The 14,489-nt window shown below is 17.1% G+C and overlaps 4 protein-coding genes across 4 annotated transcripts, besides 13 other annotated features; 2 read left to right on the top strand and 2 right to left on the bottom strand. All coding sequences in view use genetic code 6, as the record gives it.

The window, feature by feature from the left end:
• Nucleotides 1–2,057: 2,057 nt before the first annotated feature.
• Nucleotides 2,058–2,106: a microsatellite.
• Nucleotides 2,107–2,935: 829 nt separating this feature from the next.
• IMG5_107660 (hypothetical protein) lies at nucleotides 2,936–3,945 on the top strand (the record flags this gene model as incomplete). The annotated part of the gene is made up of 3 exons (XM_004034984.1): nucleotides 2,936–3,523; nucleotides 3,578–3,683; nucleotides 3,746–3,945. 3 exons carry the CDS (start codon nucleotides 2,936–2,938, stop codon nucleotides 3,943–3,945), a joined length of 894 nt encoding a protein of 297 aa, XP_004035032.1.
• A 2,189-nt stretch (nucleotides 3,946–6,134) lies between these two features.
• IMG5_107650 (hypothetical protein) lies at nucleotides 6,135–9,210 on the bottom strand. Its single transcript, XM_004034983.1, has 5 exons — nucleotides 8,028–9,210; nucleotides 7,253–7,984; nucleotides 7,115–7,208; nucleotides 6,864–7,060; nucleotides 6,135–6,619 (listed from the first exon to the last, which is right to left on the bottom strand). The coding sequence occupies exons 1-5, from the start codon at nucleotides 8,937–8,939 to the stop codon at nucleotides 6,296–6,298; spliced, it is 2,259 nt and encodes a 752-aa protein (XP_004035031.1). The 5' UTR covers nucleotides 8,940–9,210; the 3' UTR covers nucleotides 6,135–6,295.
• Nucleotides 6,649–6,720: a microsatellite.
• Nucleotides 6,649–6,739: a microsatellite.
• Nucleotides 7,201–7,241: a microsatellite.
• Nucleotides 7,375–7,402: a microsatellite.
• Nucleotides 7,602–7,653: a microsatellite.
• Nucleotides 7,992–8,026: a microsatellite.
• Nucleotides 9,211–9,245: 35 nt separating the features above from the next.
• Nucleotides 9,246–9,302: a microsatellite.
• A 75-nt stretch (nucleotides 9,303–9,377) lies between these two features.
• Nucleotides 9,378–9,442: a microsatellite.
• A 1,333-nt stretch (nucleotides 9,443–10,775) lies between these two features.
• Nucleotides 10,776–12,611, top strand: IMG5_107640 (hypothetical protein; the record flags this gene model as incomplete). Its single annotated transcript, XM_004034982.1, has 1 exon — nucleotides 10,776–12,611. One exon carries the CDS (start codon nucleotides 10,776–10,778, stop codon nucleotides 12,609–12,611), a length of 1,836 nt encoding a protein of 611 aa, XP_004035030.1.
• Nucleotides 12,612–12,946: 335 nt separating this feature from the next.
• Nucleotides 12,947–13,018: a microsatellite.
• Nucleotides 13,019–13,262: 244 nt separating this feature from the next.
• Nucleotides 13,263–13,332: a microsatellite.
• Nucleotides 13,333–13,351: 19 nt separating this feature from the next.
• Nucleotides 13,352–13,698, bottom strand: IMG5_107630 (hypothetical protein; the record flags this gene model as incomplete). Its single annotated transcript, XM_004034981.1, has 1 exon — nucleotides 13,352–13,698. A coding segment is annotated over one exon (318 nt), but the record flags the coding sequence as incomplete, so codon positions are not given.
• A 241-nt stretch (nucleotides 13,699–13,939) lies between these two features.
• Nucleotides 13,940–13,988: a microsatellite.
• Nucleotides 13,989–13,990: 2 nt separating this feature from the next.
• Nucleotides 13,991–14,045: a microsatellite.
• Between the last annotated feature and the right edge of the window lie 444 nt (nucleotides 14,046–14,489).

Raw genomic sequence — 14,489 nt, 5'->3', positions numbered from 1 at the left:
TATAACCAACTTTATTTTGTTTTTATTTTCATTTTTGTTTTATTAATGGTATTAATTATAAATATATTAATTTACTGATATAAATGAGAAGACAAAATAAAAAGAAGTAATATGGTTAAATATGTTATATGTGTTCAATGATAGTGGATAATTTAATTAATAATATATGACATTTAATGCATATTAGAATAGTAAATATTTTATTTGTTATTAAGAAAATGTTATAGATAAATAATTATGTAATGATAAATTTGAGTAGCTTAAAAAAATTGGATATGCTGCTTTCGCACTTATTATAGCAGGCTTATTTTTATAATGTGTAGACTTATATAGAATTATTAGACTAAAGAAAAATTCAGATAATAGATCTTGCATTAAAGCTTTTTATTTACACCCTACAATTATTTTATTTTATTTAGGCGGATTTTCAACTTGTTTTGGATATATTCTTTATTATTAATATAAAAGCTCAAATATAAATATTATTTTAAATGTAAAAATGTTTGGTATTTCGTTTTGGATTGGATTCATTTCAATTCCTATAAATATTGTACTTTCGATTTATTATAGAAAAATAAAAAATAAACTTGTTAATGAAGAACTTGTGGGAAATTTAATGGATAAAATTGATTAAGTTAATTATTAAGAATTCGAAGAATAAGTAAATTATTAAAAATCTATAAATTAAATAAATTGAGTTATTTATATTTATTATTATATCATATAAAGAATATTTATTCAATTTAGTAAATTTGAAAATAAACTAATATTTATATTTATTTGATTTAATAAATAATATCATTAAAAATATTTATTTATTCATCTTTTTATTTGTTATTAAGAAAAATAAAATAAAAATATTTAATTTAAAAACATTAAAAAATAAATAAGTGTTATAAACTTAAAAAATAAAATTGTGAACCTTCGAATTCGAATTCAATAAGATTTCGAGATCAAATTTAAAATTAGTTTATTTTTTAACATTCTTTGTATTTTCGTAATTTATAAGTTCTAAAAAAATACAACTATATCAATTTTAATAGATATGAAATCTAAAATTCTATAATGAATATAGCGAAAAAATTAAATATAGAAGAATAAAATAAAAAATATTAAAAACATAAATATCAATAATTTTTTTTAAAAAATATATAAAGAATAACTTAATATTAAATCAAATTTATTTATTAATCAATATAAATAACTTAAATTTTTAAAAAATATTTTTAAAATTATGCAAAGATTATTAAAATAATTAATTAATGTGATTGAGAGCTTTGAGATGTGATTTTACTGAAACATAAATTAAATTAATTATATAAATAAATTATTTAAAACTCATAAATGTATTAAAAAAGCTTTTAATGGTTAGAATATATAAACTATCTACTTATAACAAAAAGAAAACATCTATAAAGACTATAGAAAATGTTAAAAATAAAAATTAATTATTTAAATTGAAGAGCATACATCAATGTAAAAAATCGATTGAATTATTAATTAAAAAATAAACATAGAGCCTAATATTAAAAAAATAAAAGATTAAATAAAAATATAATTTAAATTTAAATGAAAACAATATTATCGATAATATTTTTTTTAATAATTAATCTTTTTATAAAAATGTAAATAAATAGAAAGTATTCTTATTTCGTAAAACAATTTAATTTAATATGAAAAATGAAAGATAAATAAAGGTAGTAATTAAAGGTTAATGACTCTTTTTCAATAAATAAAACTAATTTAAATTATTTACAGGAAATTTAGAATGAATTTTATAATTATTAGTCTTAGAAATTTAATCTAAAGTAAAATAATGAAGAATTTTAAATATGAAATAATAAATAAATATTATAAAATAAATATAAATATTTTATTTTAGTAATAAATTAAAAACAAATCAAGTAAATTTTATAAAATCATAATATATTATTAATTAATTAGAATATATAATTGTATATATTGTAAATTTAAAAAATTTAGTTTAAATTAATATGAAAAACCTTTATGTTATTAAATATTAATAAAAACTAAACTTAAAATATTTGTAAAGTATATTTTAATAGATTAAAAATTTTTAATAATATAAATATTAATATATTATAATAAATTATTATTTATTTGATTAACTAAATATTTGAATATTTTTTAATAAATTAAAATTTTTAGCTTAAATTTTCAGTATAGATTTTTATATTAAATTATTATTTTTTTAAAAAACTTTAAAAATGAATTATAATTAAATAAATACAAGCGAAAATACTTTTTAAAATATTGACTATAGTAATAATTAAAATAATAATTTTTCATAATTAGAAAGATTCGATAGGATAATTGAAGACATAGTTCTATAATTTTAAAAAGATTCACAAAATTAAAAACTAAATATTAATAATCTACTCTAGTTAAAATCTCAATAATCATAATAATTAAAATTTAACTTATTTAAACTAAGTAAACTAAAAAAGTTGAATAGCAAAAAATTTTAATCTTAGAAAGCTGATTGCGCATTTTATTAAAGTAATCAGTATATTTTTATAGCTGCAGCAGGTTAAAATGAAGTAGAGTTTTATATTTATAAACCAGAAGACTAAAAATTAAAACATATTAGTAAATAAACAATATTATTTGAAGTTAATGATAATGAGTATTAATATAAATCATATCTAAAGAATAAATAAAAATACGTATAGTTCATTAGAGATTATAGAAAAAGCTTATTTAAAGATTTTAAAGAAAATCTTTATGTTATTTAATTTATGGTTTTATAATCTTAACAAAAATGTATTTAATTATTTTTATGATTTATTTAAATTAATAATTTTCTTTTTTTTATATATATATATAGAATATTTAGGAGTGATAACAGGAGGTTCAAGCGGATTTTTACATTTTATTTAATGTAAAAAATAGCATATAATAAACTTTTAAGTACATGGAGATATAATATTCGATATTAAAATATTTTAAAGATATAGGTAAAATAATGAATAAATTTATATATTAATTTATTAATTAAAAAAGAAATATAGTATTATCATGTGGAAAAGATGGTTGCATATATATTTCAAATATTTAACTAATGTAAAAGTTGGTTTAATTTAAAGACTTTATTTCTACTTCTCCTATGTCATAATATAATTCTATATTTATTGATTTAGAGGAAACTCATATATTATCTTCATGTGGCGATGGTTCATTATAAGTTTGGCAAATAACTAATTAAATCAAAACTATGATGATGGATTAAGATTAAACGGTTTTATTTATTTATTTAAATTTTTTATTAAATTATGTAAAGTAGAAAAATAAAATTAGTTGCATAAAGATAGAAAAATCTTTGTATAATATTTAGATTTTAGCATAAGAGGATATTGAACATACAGTTTAAGTTATTTAATGTCTTTTTTATGGAAAATTTATATTGTATTTAACTAGCTAAGGCTATATTAATATGGGAATATTTATTAAAACTGCTAATAATAAACATAAAATGAGAAAGTTTGATGTAGATGTTTAAAGAGTATATTAAATAATTATATATATATATATGTATTTATAAATTATTTTTTTTCAGAAAAATTTAAACTTTTTTCCTATACTTGACATTGATATCGGTGAAAAAATATCTAATTATAATCAAATTTTATATATTGATTAATAAAAAGGACTTTTGTTTATCGGTAAAACACAAATATTATTTTATTCTTTTATAATGTTTGTTTATTTATTTTTTATACACAAGGAAAAAGAAGCAATTATATTTTTTGTTATGATATAAAGGAAATATAAGAATATGATTTAAGATATAATTTTTATAAAGAAATAGAAAAAATAAAAATTACTTCTCAGGAAAACATAAAGAAGATTTTCCTTAGTAATGATTTGAAAATTTTGTTTGCTTTAACCGATAATTTTATTGAAATTTACTGCTAATAACAATGAAAACAGACAAACATATTACTTATTCATTAAAAGATAAAAAATTTATATATTAAATGGTCTAAATAAATAATCTTTTTTTCTTTTTTTCCGTAATATTTTTTTATTAAACTCAATCCAATAACAAAACAAAACAAAAATGCAATTTTCCACTTTTTCTAACCTATTTTATGTTTTTATTATTTAAGTTAAACAAACAAAAAAAACATAATAATACAAAAAAATATCAGAATTAAATAATAAGTTATGATTATTACTATTTATGGATTTTTATTTCATTTATATTTTTTTTTGATTAAAGTTAAAATATTTTAAATAATATGTTTCAAATTGATTTTATAATTAATCAAAAAGATCAAGAGTTATAATTTATATACATTACTTAAAATTAATTTGCATTTGATATTATAATGATTATTAATTATATTTATTTTGTTTAATTAAAAATAAATATATAAATATTATATTTACTCCAATATTAAATTAATTTATATAAAAAAAAATATTTAAACAGTAAAAAAAAAAATATTCACATTATCTTTATTAAAGAATAATTAAAAATTATTAAAAAATGTTGGATATAATCAATTAAAGTAGTATAAACAATTCAATAAATTTATAATTAAATGAAAAAAATAAAAATTTTAGCAAAAGTTAGCAAACCAAAAGTTTTATTTCGGACATTTTTATCTATTGTTAAAAAAAATAGATTCTGTAAATATTAAAATAACAATAATAAAAAATTTAAAAAAAACATAGAAATCGTTTTAAGATCTTTATAAAGTAATTCCATTAGATGAATAAATAGAAGAAATATAAATTATTGAAGAATAATATTTATGCTAATACATAAAATAGATAATAAATTACTTAATAAAATCGAAGATGCAATATTAGTAAACTAATTCCAACTTTTTTTATTAAGAAAAAGAAGAAATCATTAACAAATATGAAAAAATGTTATAAATCGTAGAAGCTGAATGCAGATAACATATAAGAGTAGAGTAATAGTTGAAATTATATTTAGAAAATTGTTAAGAAAAATTAGATTAAACATAATAAAGTTTAGAATAAATACAATTAAAAAACTAAGATTTAATTTAATAAATAAAAGTAAAAAAAAATATATTATTTTTAATAAAAAACAAAAAAAGTCTAATAATAATATAATAAAAAAATTACTATAAAATAAGATAAATTTTTTAAAATAACATTTAGTAGATTCAAATAATAGCACGAATAAAAAACAAAACTAAATTTAACAATAAAGCAATAATTCACATAAATATTATTAGACACGTACTAAAAGAAGTACTAGTGAACTACATACTAATTAAATAGAAAATATTAATAATAATATGAATAGGCAAGAACTTTCAACTGATACTCAAAAAAAAAAATAGAATTTTATTCACCTTAATACATATCCACATAATAAATAAGGGAATACAAATAGATAAAAAAATAAATAAGAAAATAAAAGTAGTAGTAATAAAAAAACTATGTCTTTATATTAAAATTAATAAAAATCAATTCTTAAATAAATATAATAATAAGCTTTTATTAAAACTATCTAAAGCCAGACTATTTTTAATAAAAATAAATAAAGGAATTAAAATTAAACTTAAACAAAATTTCAAAACTATATTGATTAGACTAGTTATAATGTAAAAATAAAATAAAAAAAATCTAAAGAAACTTAAATACAGAATATACACATATAAAAGTAAATTAATTTTTAAAATAATTTTAAAAAATTAATAGATGTCAAAGTACAGATATAAATAGCAAAATTTACTTAAATAAGTAAGAATGAATTAATATTATACTAATATTAAATTTTTTTTATTATTATTTTTTATTAAGATTTCTAAAATTATTATTTTATAAAAAAATAATTAAAATAAAGTTTATGAAAATATATTTTTTATAGAATATAATGTATATATTTAAATGTTGTTTTTTTTTTTTTAATATTTAATTTTATAAAAAAGTTAAAATAAGTTTAAATTTTTTTCTTTTTTTAAAAAATTAATATAAGTAAAAAATAATTAAATTTCTTTTAAAAATATTAAAATTTATTTATTTTTACTATTTTTATTTTATAATAATTTAAATTTTAAATATTTTTTTCAATTGACTTAATTTTCTTTTTGTTTTTTTTAATTAATTGATAGAGTTTAATTAGTTCTTTAACTAATAACAGAATTATTTGAAGTTAATGTTTTAATTTGGCTCATATTGTTTGTATTATTCATTAAACTTTATGCATCTTTACCATTTTTATCTTAAACATATTTCTTTTCTTTTTAAATATTAGTAGTTTTGATGCTTTCTGGGATATTTCCTTCAATCAAATTAGGAAACTCTTATGCAAAATTTTCAATACCTTTAGTTAAAATATAAATATTATCAAATCCTTTTTCGAAAAATAGTTATCCAGCCAAGATTCCTTATTTCTCGTCTATTCCATACAAAATTATATGTTTATTATAAGCATTTTTCTATTATTATTTAAGTAAAATAACAAAAAAAAAATTACATATTTATGTAGTTAAGGAATTTATTTATCTTATTTAATCATAATAAGAGGATATGGCAATGATTCTTTTATTTTATATTTTTCATATTCACAAATATCACGAATATCTAAAATTAAAAAATCAGGCTATTAATTCTTTATTTTAAATATTGAAATTTGTATTAATATATGTATATAAATATATATATATATATATATATATATTATATAATTATTTATTATATATATACATATATTATTATTTATTTTTATATAATTTTTTATAATTTCTAATTATTTAATTTAAATAAAAATATATATTATATTCATTTATTTTATATTTTTTTTTTTGATTTTCTATTTTATTATTTATAATATTTTTTTTTAATTTATTTTTTACATTTAAATCTACATTTTATTCCGCATTATATATAGAAGTTATACTTTAATTATCATTTTCATAGTTTTATTTAGAATTATTATCTACTAATTCATATACACTTTCTGTATTTTTGTCTTGTTAAAGCAATTCAGATAAAAATGAAGGTTTAATTCTACCGAAATTTTCGCTTTTCTTTTTAGCTATAAATCTATCGCCTTTTAATAAAATATATTTAAATTAATAATCTTGCTATTGTTATTTAATTTTACTTTTAACATCTACATCTCTGACAGTAACTCCGCTATTAATAGTTTTTTTAACATTTGTATATTTGTTCGTTATTTTTGGTTTTGTTTATAATAACTATTATTTTTAACTATATTAATATTATATTTAGTTAAATTTACATCTTTTTTAGCAAATTAATGTCCTAATGGTTTATGTTTATCCATTTTTTATTTTTATTAATATTTTTTTTTCTTTAAAAATTTAATTTAAATTATTTAAATAATTGACAAAATTAATAGTGATATATATATATATATATATATATATATTTTTATAATTATTTATTTTTTAAAATATATTAAGTAAATATATTTAAATTCTTAAATATATATTTATTTGTATAAATTTTTATTTTTTAGGAATGAAATATAATTTTTAAAAGTTTTTAATGTTAAAAATTATATTTTGTTTTTATTTTTTTATGTTGCTATCGTTACTATCATAAATCTTTTCTAATTTATAAGCATTATTTATTCTTATTCTTAATCTTATAATTTATTTTATTCTTAATCCTATAATTAATAAGGTTTCAGAATACTTTTTTAAATAATATTAGAATCTTTTATATTCAAATTAGAAATATAATTATTATTTTGAATAAGATTTTAATTATTTGAATTATCATAATTACTATAATCATTAATCATTTAAATATGATTTTTTAAATTATTTTGTATGCTTTGAACTTAATCTTATTAATATTGAGTGTAATTTACCATACTTTTATCATTAATTTGATTTATATTATTTAATTATTTTTCTTTTTCTTCCTTGTATATTTATTGTATTTCTTTAGTTTTTAAATCTCTCCATAAATCAGGATCTTCCAAAGCAATTTTATATAGTTTTTACTATTTTAAAATTAATCAAATAAAAAATAATAAAATAAAAAACTCTTAAAGTTAAACCATCAATTTCTTTTTGTAAGAGTAATTATCGTTAATTATCTTCAATTTATTTAGCCAATTAAGCTTTATTCTTTAAATTTTCATCATTCTATTTAATCCTTAACTTCCATAAATTAATAACATCATCATCTAAATTTAGTTTATTTCCCTATCTAAATCTTTTTTCAATAATTGCTATACACTCCAGGAAATCTAATTATTCTTTTTATGTTTTTGCTTAGTATTTTTAAAATATTTCTTCTACAAGATCAATTTGATCCTTAAGTAATTTCTTAACTGATAATTTTGCTTCGTTTTCTTGTTTTAGCCTTTATAGGAAATCTTTATTTGTATCTTCAGCTGCTTTTTCGAAATTTTTTGTTTTTTTAAGATTCTTTTTTTTTTTTATTTGGATTATAAAAAAATTATATAAATTTTATTTTTACTTATATTTAATCCAACATATTATCTGATATTTCTAATCCATCTAATTTTTTTAGCTTTTAGCTGTCAAAATGGCTGACTTATAAATATTATTCAAAGTAATTTCATTACCAGTACATTATAACTAAAGTAAATTTGGCATACTTTAAATAATAAGGCACAAGTCTTCCAAGTATTAGGCTGGAAGTTAATTATAAGAACAATTTATACTTTCTAAATAATTTAAAGATTTATCTATTAATAAGGCATTTAAATCTTTTATTTCATTATTTGATATATCTAAAATTCTTAGCCTTGGAACATTTTTAAACAAAGGTAGTAAATCTATTTTATTTCCTTACAAATATAATTATTCTAATTATGGTAACTCTAAATTTTCTATTTCTTCTATATAATTTAAACTTAAATCCTTAATTTTTATTAATATATATTTTTAAATTTTTGAAAAATTACTAAAACTTTTAAGCTTTTGCATTATTTAAGCTTATCTACTTTTATTAACCTGTTTGTTGATAAGTTTAATATTTCTAATTATGTACAATTTTATAAATATGAAATAAACTTGATGTGGTTAAAAGATAAGTCTAATTATTTCAAAAAAGGCATTTTTAAAAATATAGGCTCTATTTCTTGCAAATTATTACGGGATAGATTTAATCTTTAAATTTATGTAATATCTAAAAATTATTCTAAATTATTTATTGATATAAGCTATTTTTTTTCAATTGAAATCAATTAATTATCATCTTTTTTAAAAATTTTTTAATAGTTACTTATATTTAATTTCATATATTTTTTATTTTAATACTTTATAATTATTTAATTTAAAATTTTATAAAATTAAAAATAATGTAAAAAGATTTAATAAAAAAAACTATTAATAAGAATAATTAATATTTTTATTATATAGATTTTTTATAATATAAATATAAATAGTAAATATTGATTTTATATTTATAAAAAAAATAATTAAATATTTATATTTATTTCTTTTAATAAATATTTTCTAAAAAAATAAATATATAAAATATTGTTTTTATTTCGAAAAAATGTAAAATATAGATAATTATATTAATGACACTTTGCATACTATTATAGGTTTTTCAGATAAAACAACAGTTGATTATATAAAAGTAGCTGCATTACAATCAAAGTCAAAAGAAAAACTAGTTGAAAGTTTATAGGCGATTGATTTTCCAACAGAATAATAAAGCGCAAAATCATTTATAGATTAATTATATTAAAAATTACAGGCAAATACGTAAACTAGTCAGCAACCAAACAAATATATAATAGAAGAGAGAAGAAAAGCAACATAAATATATAAAAAATATAAATTATTAAATAGTTGAAGATCCAAAAGACAAAGAGGAGCCTGAAACGTAGAAAAAAATTAAAATAGAAGAACCAAAAAATATAAAAGAAAATGAAGAAAAGAAGAAAGAAATTGACAAAAGAAAAGATTTAGAAGAAAGAAATGAAATAGATAGAAAAATAAAAGAAAAGGATTTAAAAAAATAATAGTTTATGAAAGGGGGAGCTTAAAAATAAATAGGATTTAACTTATCAATGGAAGAAAAGGAAGAATTAATACCTTAACTAAAGTAAAAAGCAAGACAAATATATTTAGAAGATCGAGAAGGAAAATAATTAGAAAAAATGAGGAGAGAATTAGAAAATGAAGAATTTATGATAAAGAATTATTAAGTAACTGAATAAGAAATAAAAATTTATTAATAAAAAAAATAAATCTATGAATCTGTTTAAGCCTTTAATTTAAATAAATAAGAAGCCGAAATGTTTGAAATGCCTTAGCTGTTTGAAGATGTGGAAGGAAAAAAAGATTAAAAGAAAGCTTAAGAAGTTCTTCATTAAAAATATAAAGATGTAAGATATGAACCAAATGAAAAGGATAAATGGGAAGAAGAATAATCCAAAAAAATAATTTCTAAAAATACTTAATTAAAATTGGAATAATAATATAAAAAAAATTATGAATTATTAATTTAGAATTAAATTGATTTTATTAAAAATGATATTATTAAAGAAGTATAAATAGAAGCAAATAAAAATAAGAAAAAATAAACCAAATCTTCCTCTTCTTCAGATAAAGACTCATCTTAAGAGGATGAAAGTATAAAATAAAAATAGTTAATGGATAAAAATAAATCAGAAATGCAATTAGTGAGAGAATAATTACCAATATACAAATACAAAGAAGAACTTTTGAAATTAATTCGCGAAAACAAAATAATAATTATGGTAGGCGAAACTGGGTCTGGTAAAACAACTTAAGTTCCTTAATATCTACATGAAGTTATGTTATTCATTCTAAGGTAAAATAGGTTGCACTTAACCCCGTAGAGTAGCTGCAATGTCTGTAGCTTCAAGGGTATCATAAGAAATGGGAACAAAATTAGGAAACGATGTAGGATATTCGATTCGTTTTGAAGATTGTACAAGTGAAAAAACTATAATAAAATATATGACTGATGGTATGCTTTTAAGAGAGTTTATGATGGAGCCAGACTTGAAGACTTATTCTGTAATGATTATTGACGAGGCACATGAACGTACTTTACATACAGATATTTTATTTGCTTTGGTAAAAGATTTAACAAGGGCAAGGGATGATTTTAAATTAATTATTTCTTCTGCAACATTAGATGCTAAGAAATTTTCTGAATATTTTGATAATGCTCCTATTATTAAAATTCCAGGAAGAAGATTTTAAGTAGATATTTATTATACTAAATAGCCTGAATCTGATTATATTTAAGCTGCTATTGTTACTGTTTTATAAATTCATGTTACTTAATCAGCTGGAGATATCCTTGTATTTTTCACAGGACAAGAAGAAATTGAAACTGCGGAAGAAATGCTCATGAATCGAAAAAGAGGGCTAGGAAATAAAATTGGAGAATTAATTATTTGTCCAATTTATTCATCTCTTCCTTCTGATATGTAGGCAAAAATATTCGAAAAGACTCCTTAAGGTTCTCGAAAAGTAGTTTTATCAACAAACATAGCAGAAACATCAGTAACAATAGACAATATAATATATGTAATAGATACAGGTTTTGCAAAATAAACATCATACAATCCACGAACAGGAATGGAATCGTTGATAGTAACTCCAATATCAAAAGCTTCTGCAGATTAAAGAGCAGGAAGAGCTGGTAGGGTTGCTGCAGGGAAATGTTTTAGAATGTATACTAAATGGAGTTTTTTAAATGAATTGGATGAAAACGGAATTCCAGAAATATAAAGGACAAATTTAGGTAGTGTAATTTTAATGCTTAAAAGTATGGGAATTAACAACTTGGTCAATTTTGATTTCATGGATCCTCCTCCAGCAGAAATGATAATGAAATCTTTAGAATAATTATATGCTTTAGGGGCTCTTAATGATGAAGGAGATCTTACTAAATTAGGAAGGAGAATGGCTGAATTTCCTCTGGATCCTCTTTTGAGTAAAATGTTAGTTTAGGCAGAACATTATAAATGTATTGATTAAATTATTACTATTTGTGCTATGTTATCAGTTGGAAATACTATCTTTTATAGACCAGCTGATAAAGAGAAAAAAATTCATGCTGATAATTGCAAAAAAAGCTTCTATAGACCTGGAGGTGATCATCTAGCACTACTTAATTGTTTTAATCAATGGTAAGATACTTCTTTTTCGTAATAATGGTGCTTTGAAAATTTCATATAATTTAGATCTATGAAAAGAGCAAGAGATATTCGTGAATAACTTATTGGATTATGTGAAAGAGTTGAAATGGATGTTTCAGATGAAAATTTAAGCATTTATGAAGATGAAATGAATACTAACATCTGTAAGTGTATAGCAAGTGGATTCTTTTATAATGCAGCTAAGTGTAACTTTAATGGAGTTTATAAAACGTTAAAAAATGGTCATACTATACAAATTCATCCTAGTTCTTTATTATTTGAAGAAAACCCTGAATGGATTGTTTATCATGAGTTAGTATTTACATCAAAAGAATATGTTAGAAATGTATGTGAAATTAAAGGAGAATGGCTTCTGGATATTGCTCCTCATTTGTATAAAGAAAAAGATATTCTAGGAGATAAAAAAAAATTACCTAAAAATACAGGGACAACAGAAATGAGAGTTTGATTTTTATATTAGTAATCATCTATTATATTATTTTTTTGTATTTTTATATATATTTAACTTTAATTATTTTATTTAATATATATTTTTTTAAGTTACAATAATTAGCTATTTTTTTTTGAGAGTTTTTATAAATTTTGAGATATTATTAATAAATTGTTATTTTTAAATTATTGATGATTTTTATATTATAATAAATAAATTTTTTGTTTTAATTTTTTAATTATTTTAATAACATTTTCATAATAATTTATAAATTAGAATTAGAATTTATATTTTTTTAAATTATTATAAAATTATATTAAAAAATAACATCTTTATTTTATTATTTCTTGCTTATTTTTTTTTTAATTTATCTTAAAAATAATAATTTTTATTTTTAAATTTATAAAAAAAAGATAATTTTTTTTCAAAAAAATGTCTTTAAAATATTAATAAAATTTTGATGATAATGAATAATTAAAAGATATTTAAATAGTAAAAGTAATTAATAATAATTATAATAATATAGAAGATAGTATTACAACTGATTAATAAACATTATCTCTTTAATAAATATAGTAAAATAAATTTAAAAGACATATGGGAAAAACAATTGGTTTTATATATATTAGTAATTAGCCATTATTTACATTAGGTCCAGATTGTATTATTTATATAAATATATATATATATATATAATATATATATATATATATATATATATATATATTTATTATAATATTAAAGTTATAATGTTTATATTTACGTGGTTAGTTTTTGTTATAGTTTCATATTATTTAATATTTTAATATGCATATTATAAAGGTCAAATATGTTTTATAGTCACACTTATTGTATATTTTATATAGATATTTTTTATCTTTTAACAGCTTTAATAAATCCAGGAATTGCTAGTGCTTCTTAATGTCCAACATAAGAATAAATAAATTAATATAAAAAATTGCCATTTAATATATATTGTTGTATATGTAATATATAGAAAAAAAATAATACTTATCACTGTAGTGATTGTGATATATGTATTGATGGATTTGATCATCATTGTCCGTGGACTGGAAAATGTATTGGAAAAGGTAATATATTTTTTTTCAATATTTTTTTATGTTTCACATGTTATTATTTTATGCATTGTTTTATTATAATTTTGATTGTTTTGAAAATTTTTTATACTATATTTATTTACATTAAAAATTATTTTAATATTATTAGAATTTTTTGTTTTAAAAATAATATTTATTTTTTAATTAAATAACTTCACTTATATTTTGATTAAAAAATCATGTACTTTTTCATAAATATATTTTGCAATGTAATAAATTCAAAATGTATTTATTAATTAAATTTATATAATTTTATTTAATGAAATTTTATATATTTAAAAAAAAATATTATTTTATAAATAAAAAATTAATTAAAATAAATAATTTTTTAAAAAATCAATATATTAAAAAAAAAATTAAATAAGAAATTAACAAAATTATTAGATATAAAACTAATTAAAAATTTTAAAATAATACAAATTATTTATTTTGAAAAATAAATAAAAATTTTATATTTAATATAAGAACTAATTAAATTAATTTTTTTTTTTTTTTTCTAATATTTTTTATTATTATTATGTTTTTAAAAATAAAATTTTGTTAATTTTAATATTTTTTTAATTTTTAACTTTATTTATATAATATTAATTAACAAACAAATTATGTTCTTTTTTAAACTAAATTTTCTATTTTTAGATATTCTAATTATTTAATTTTAACAATTTTTTATTTAAATATATGATGTTAAAACATTTTATTTTTGCAAATTAATATTTTTAATTTATATAAGAAATTAAATTATAAGAAAATTACAATAAATTGTATTTATTTTTTTATA

Source organism: Ichthyophthirius multifiliis (assembly GCF_000220395.1).
Source record: "Ichthyophthirius multifiliis unplaced genomic scaffold scaff_1120509250885, whole genome shotgun sequence".
Lineage (NCBI taxonomy): Eukaryota > Ciliophora > Oligohymenophorea > Hymenostomatida > Ichthyophthirius > Ichthyophthirius multifiliis.
The sequence above is the reverse complement of the archived record's forward strand: the minus strand, read 5'-3'. Positions and strand labels throughout refer to the sequence as shown.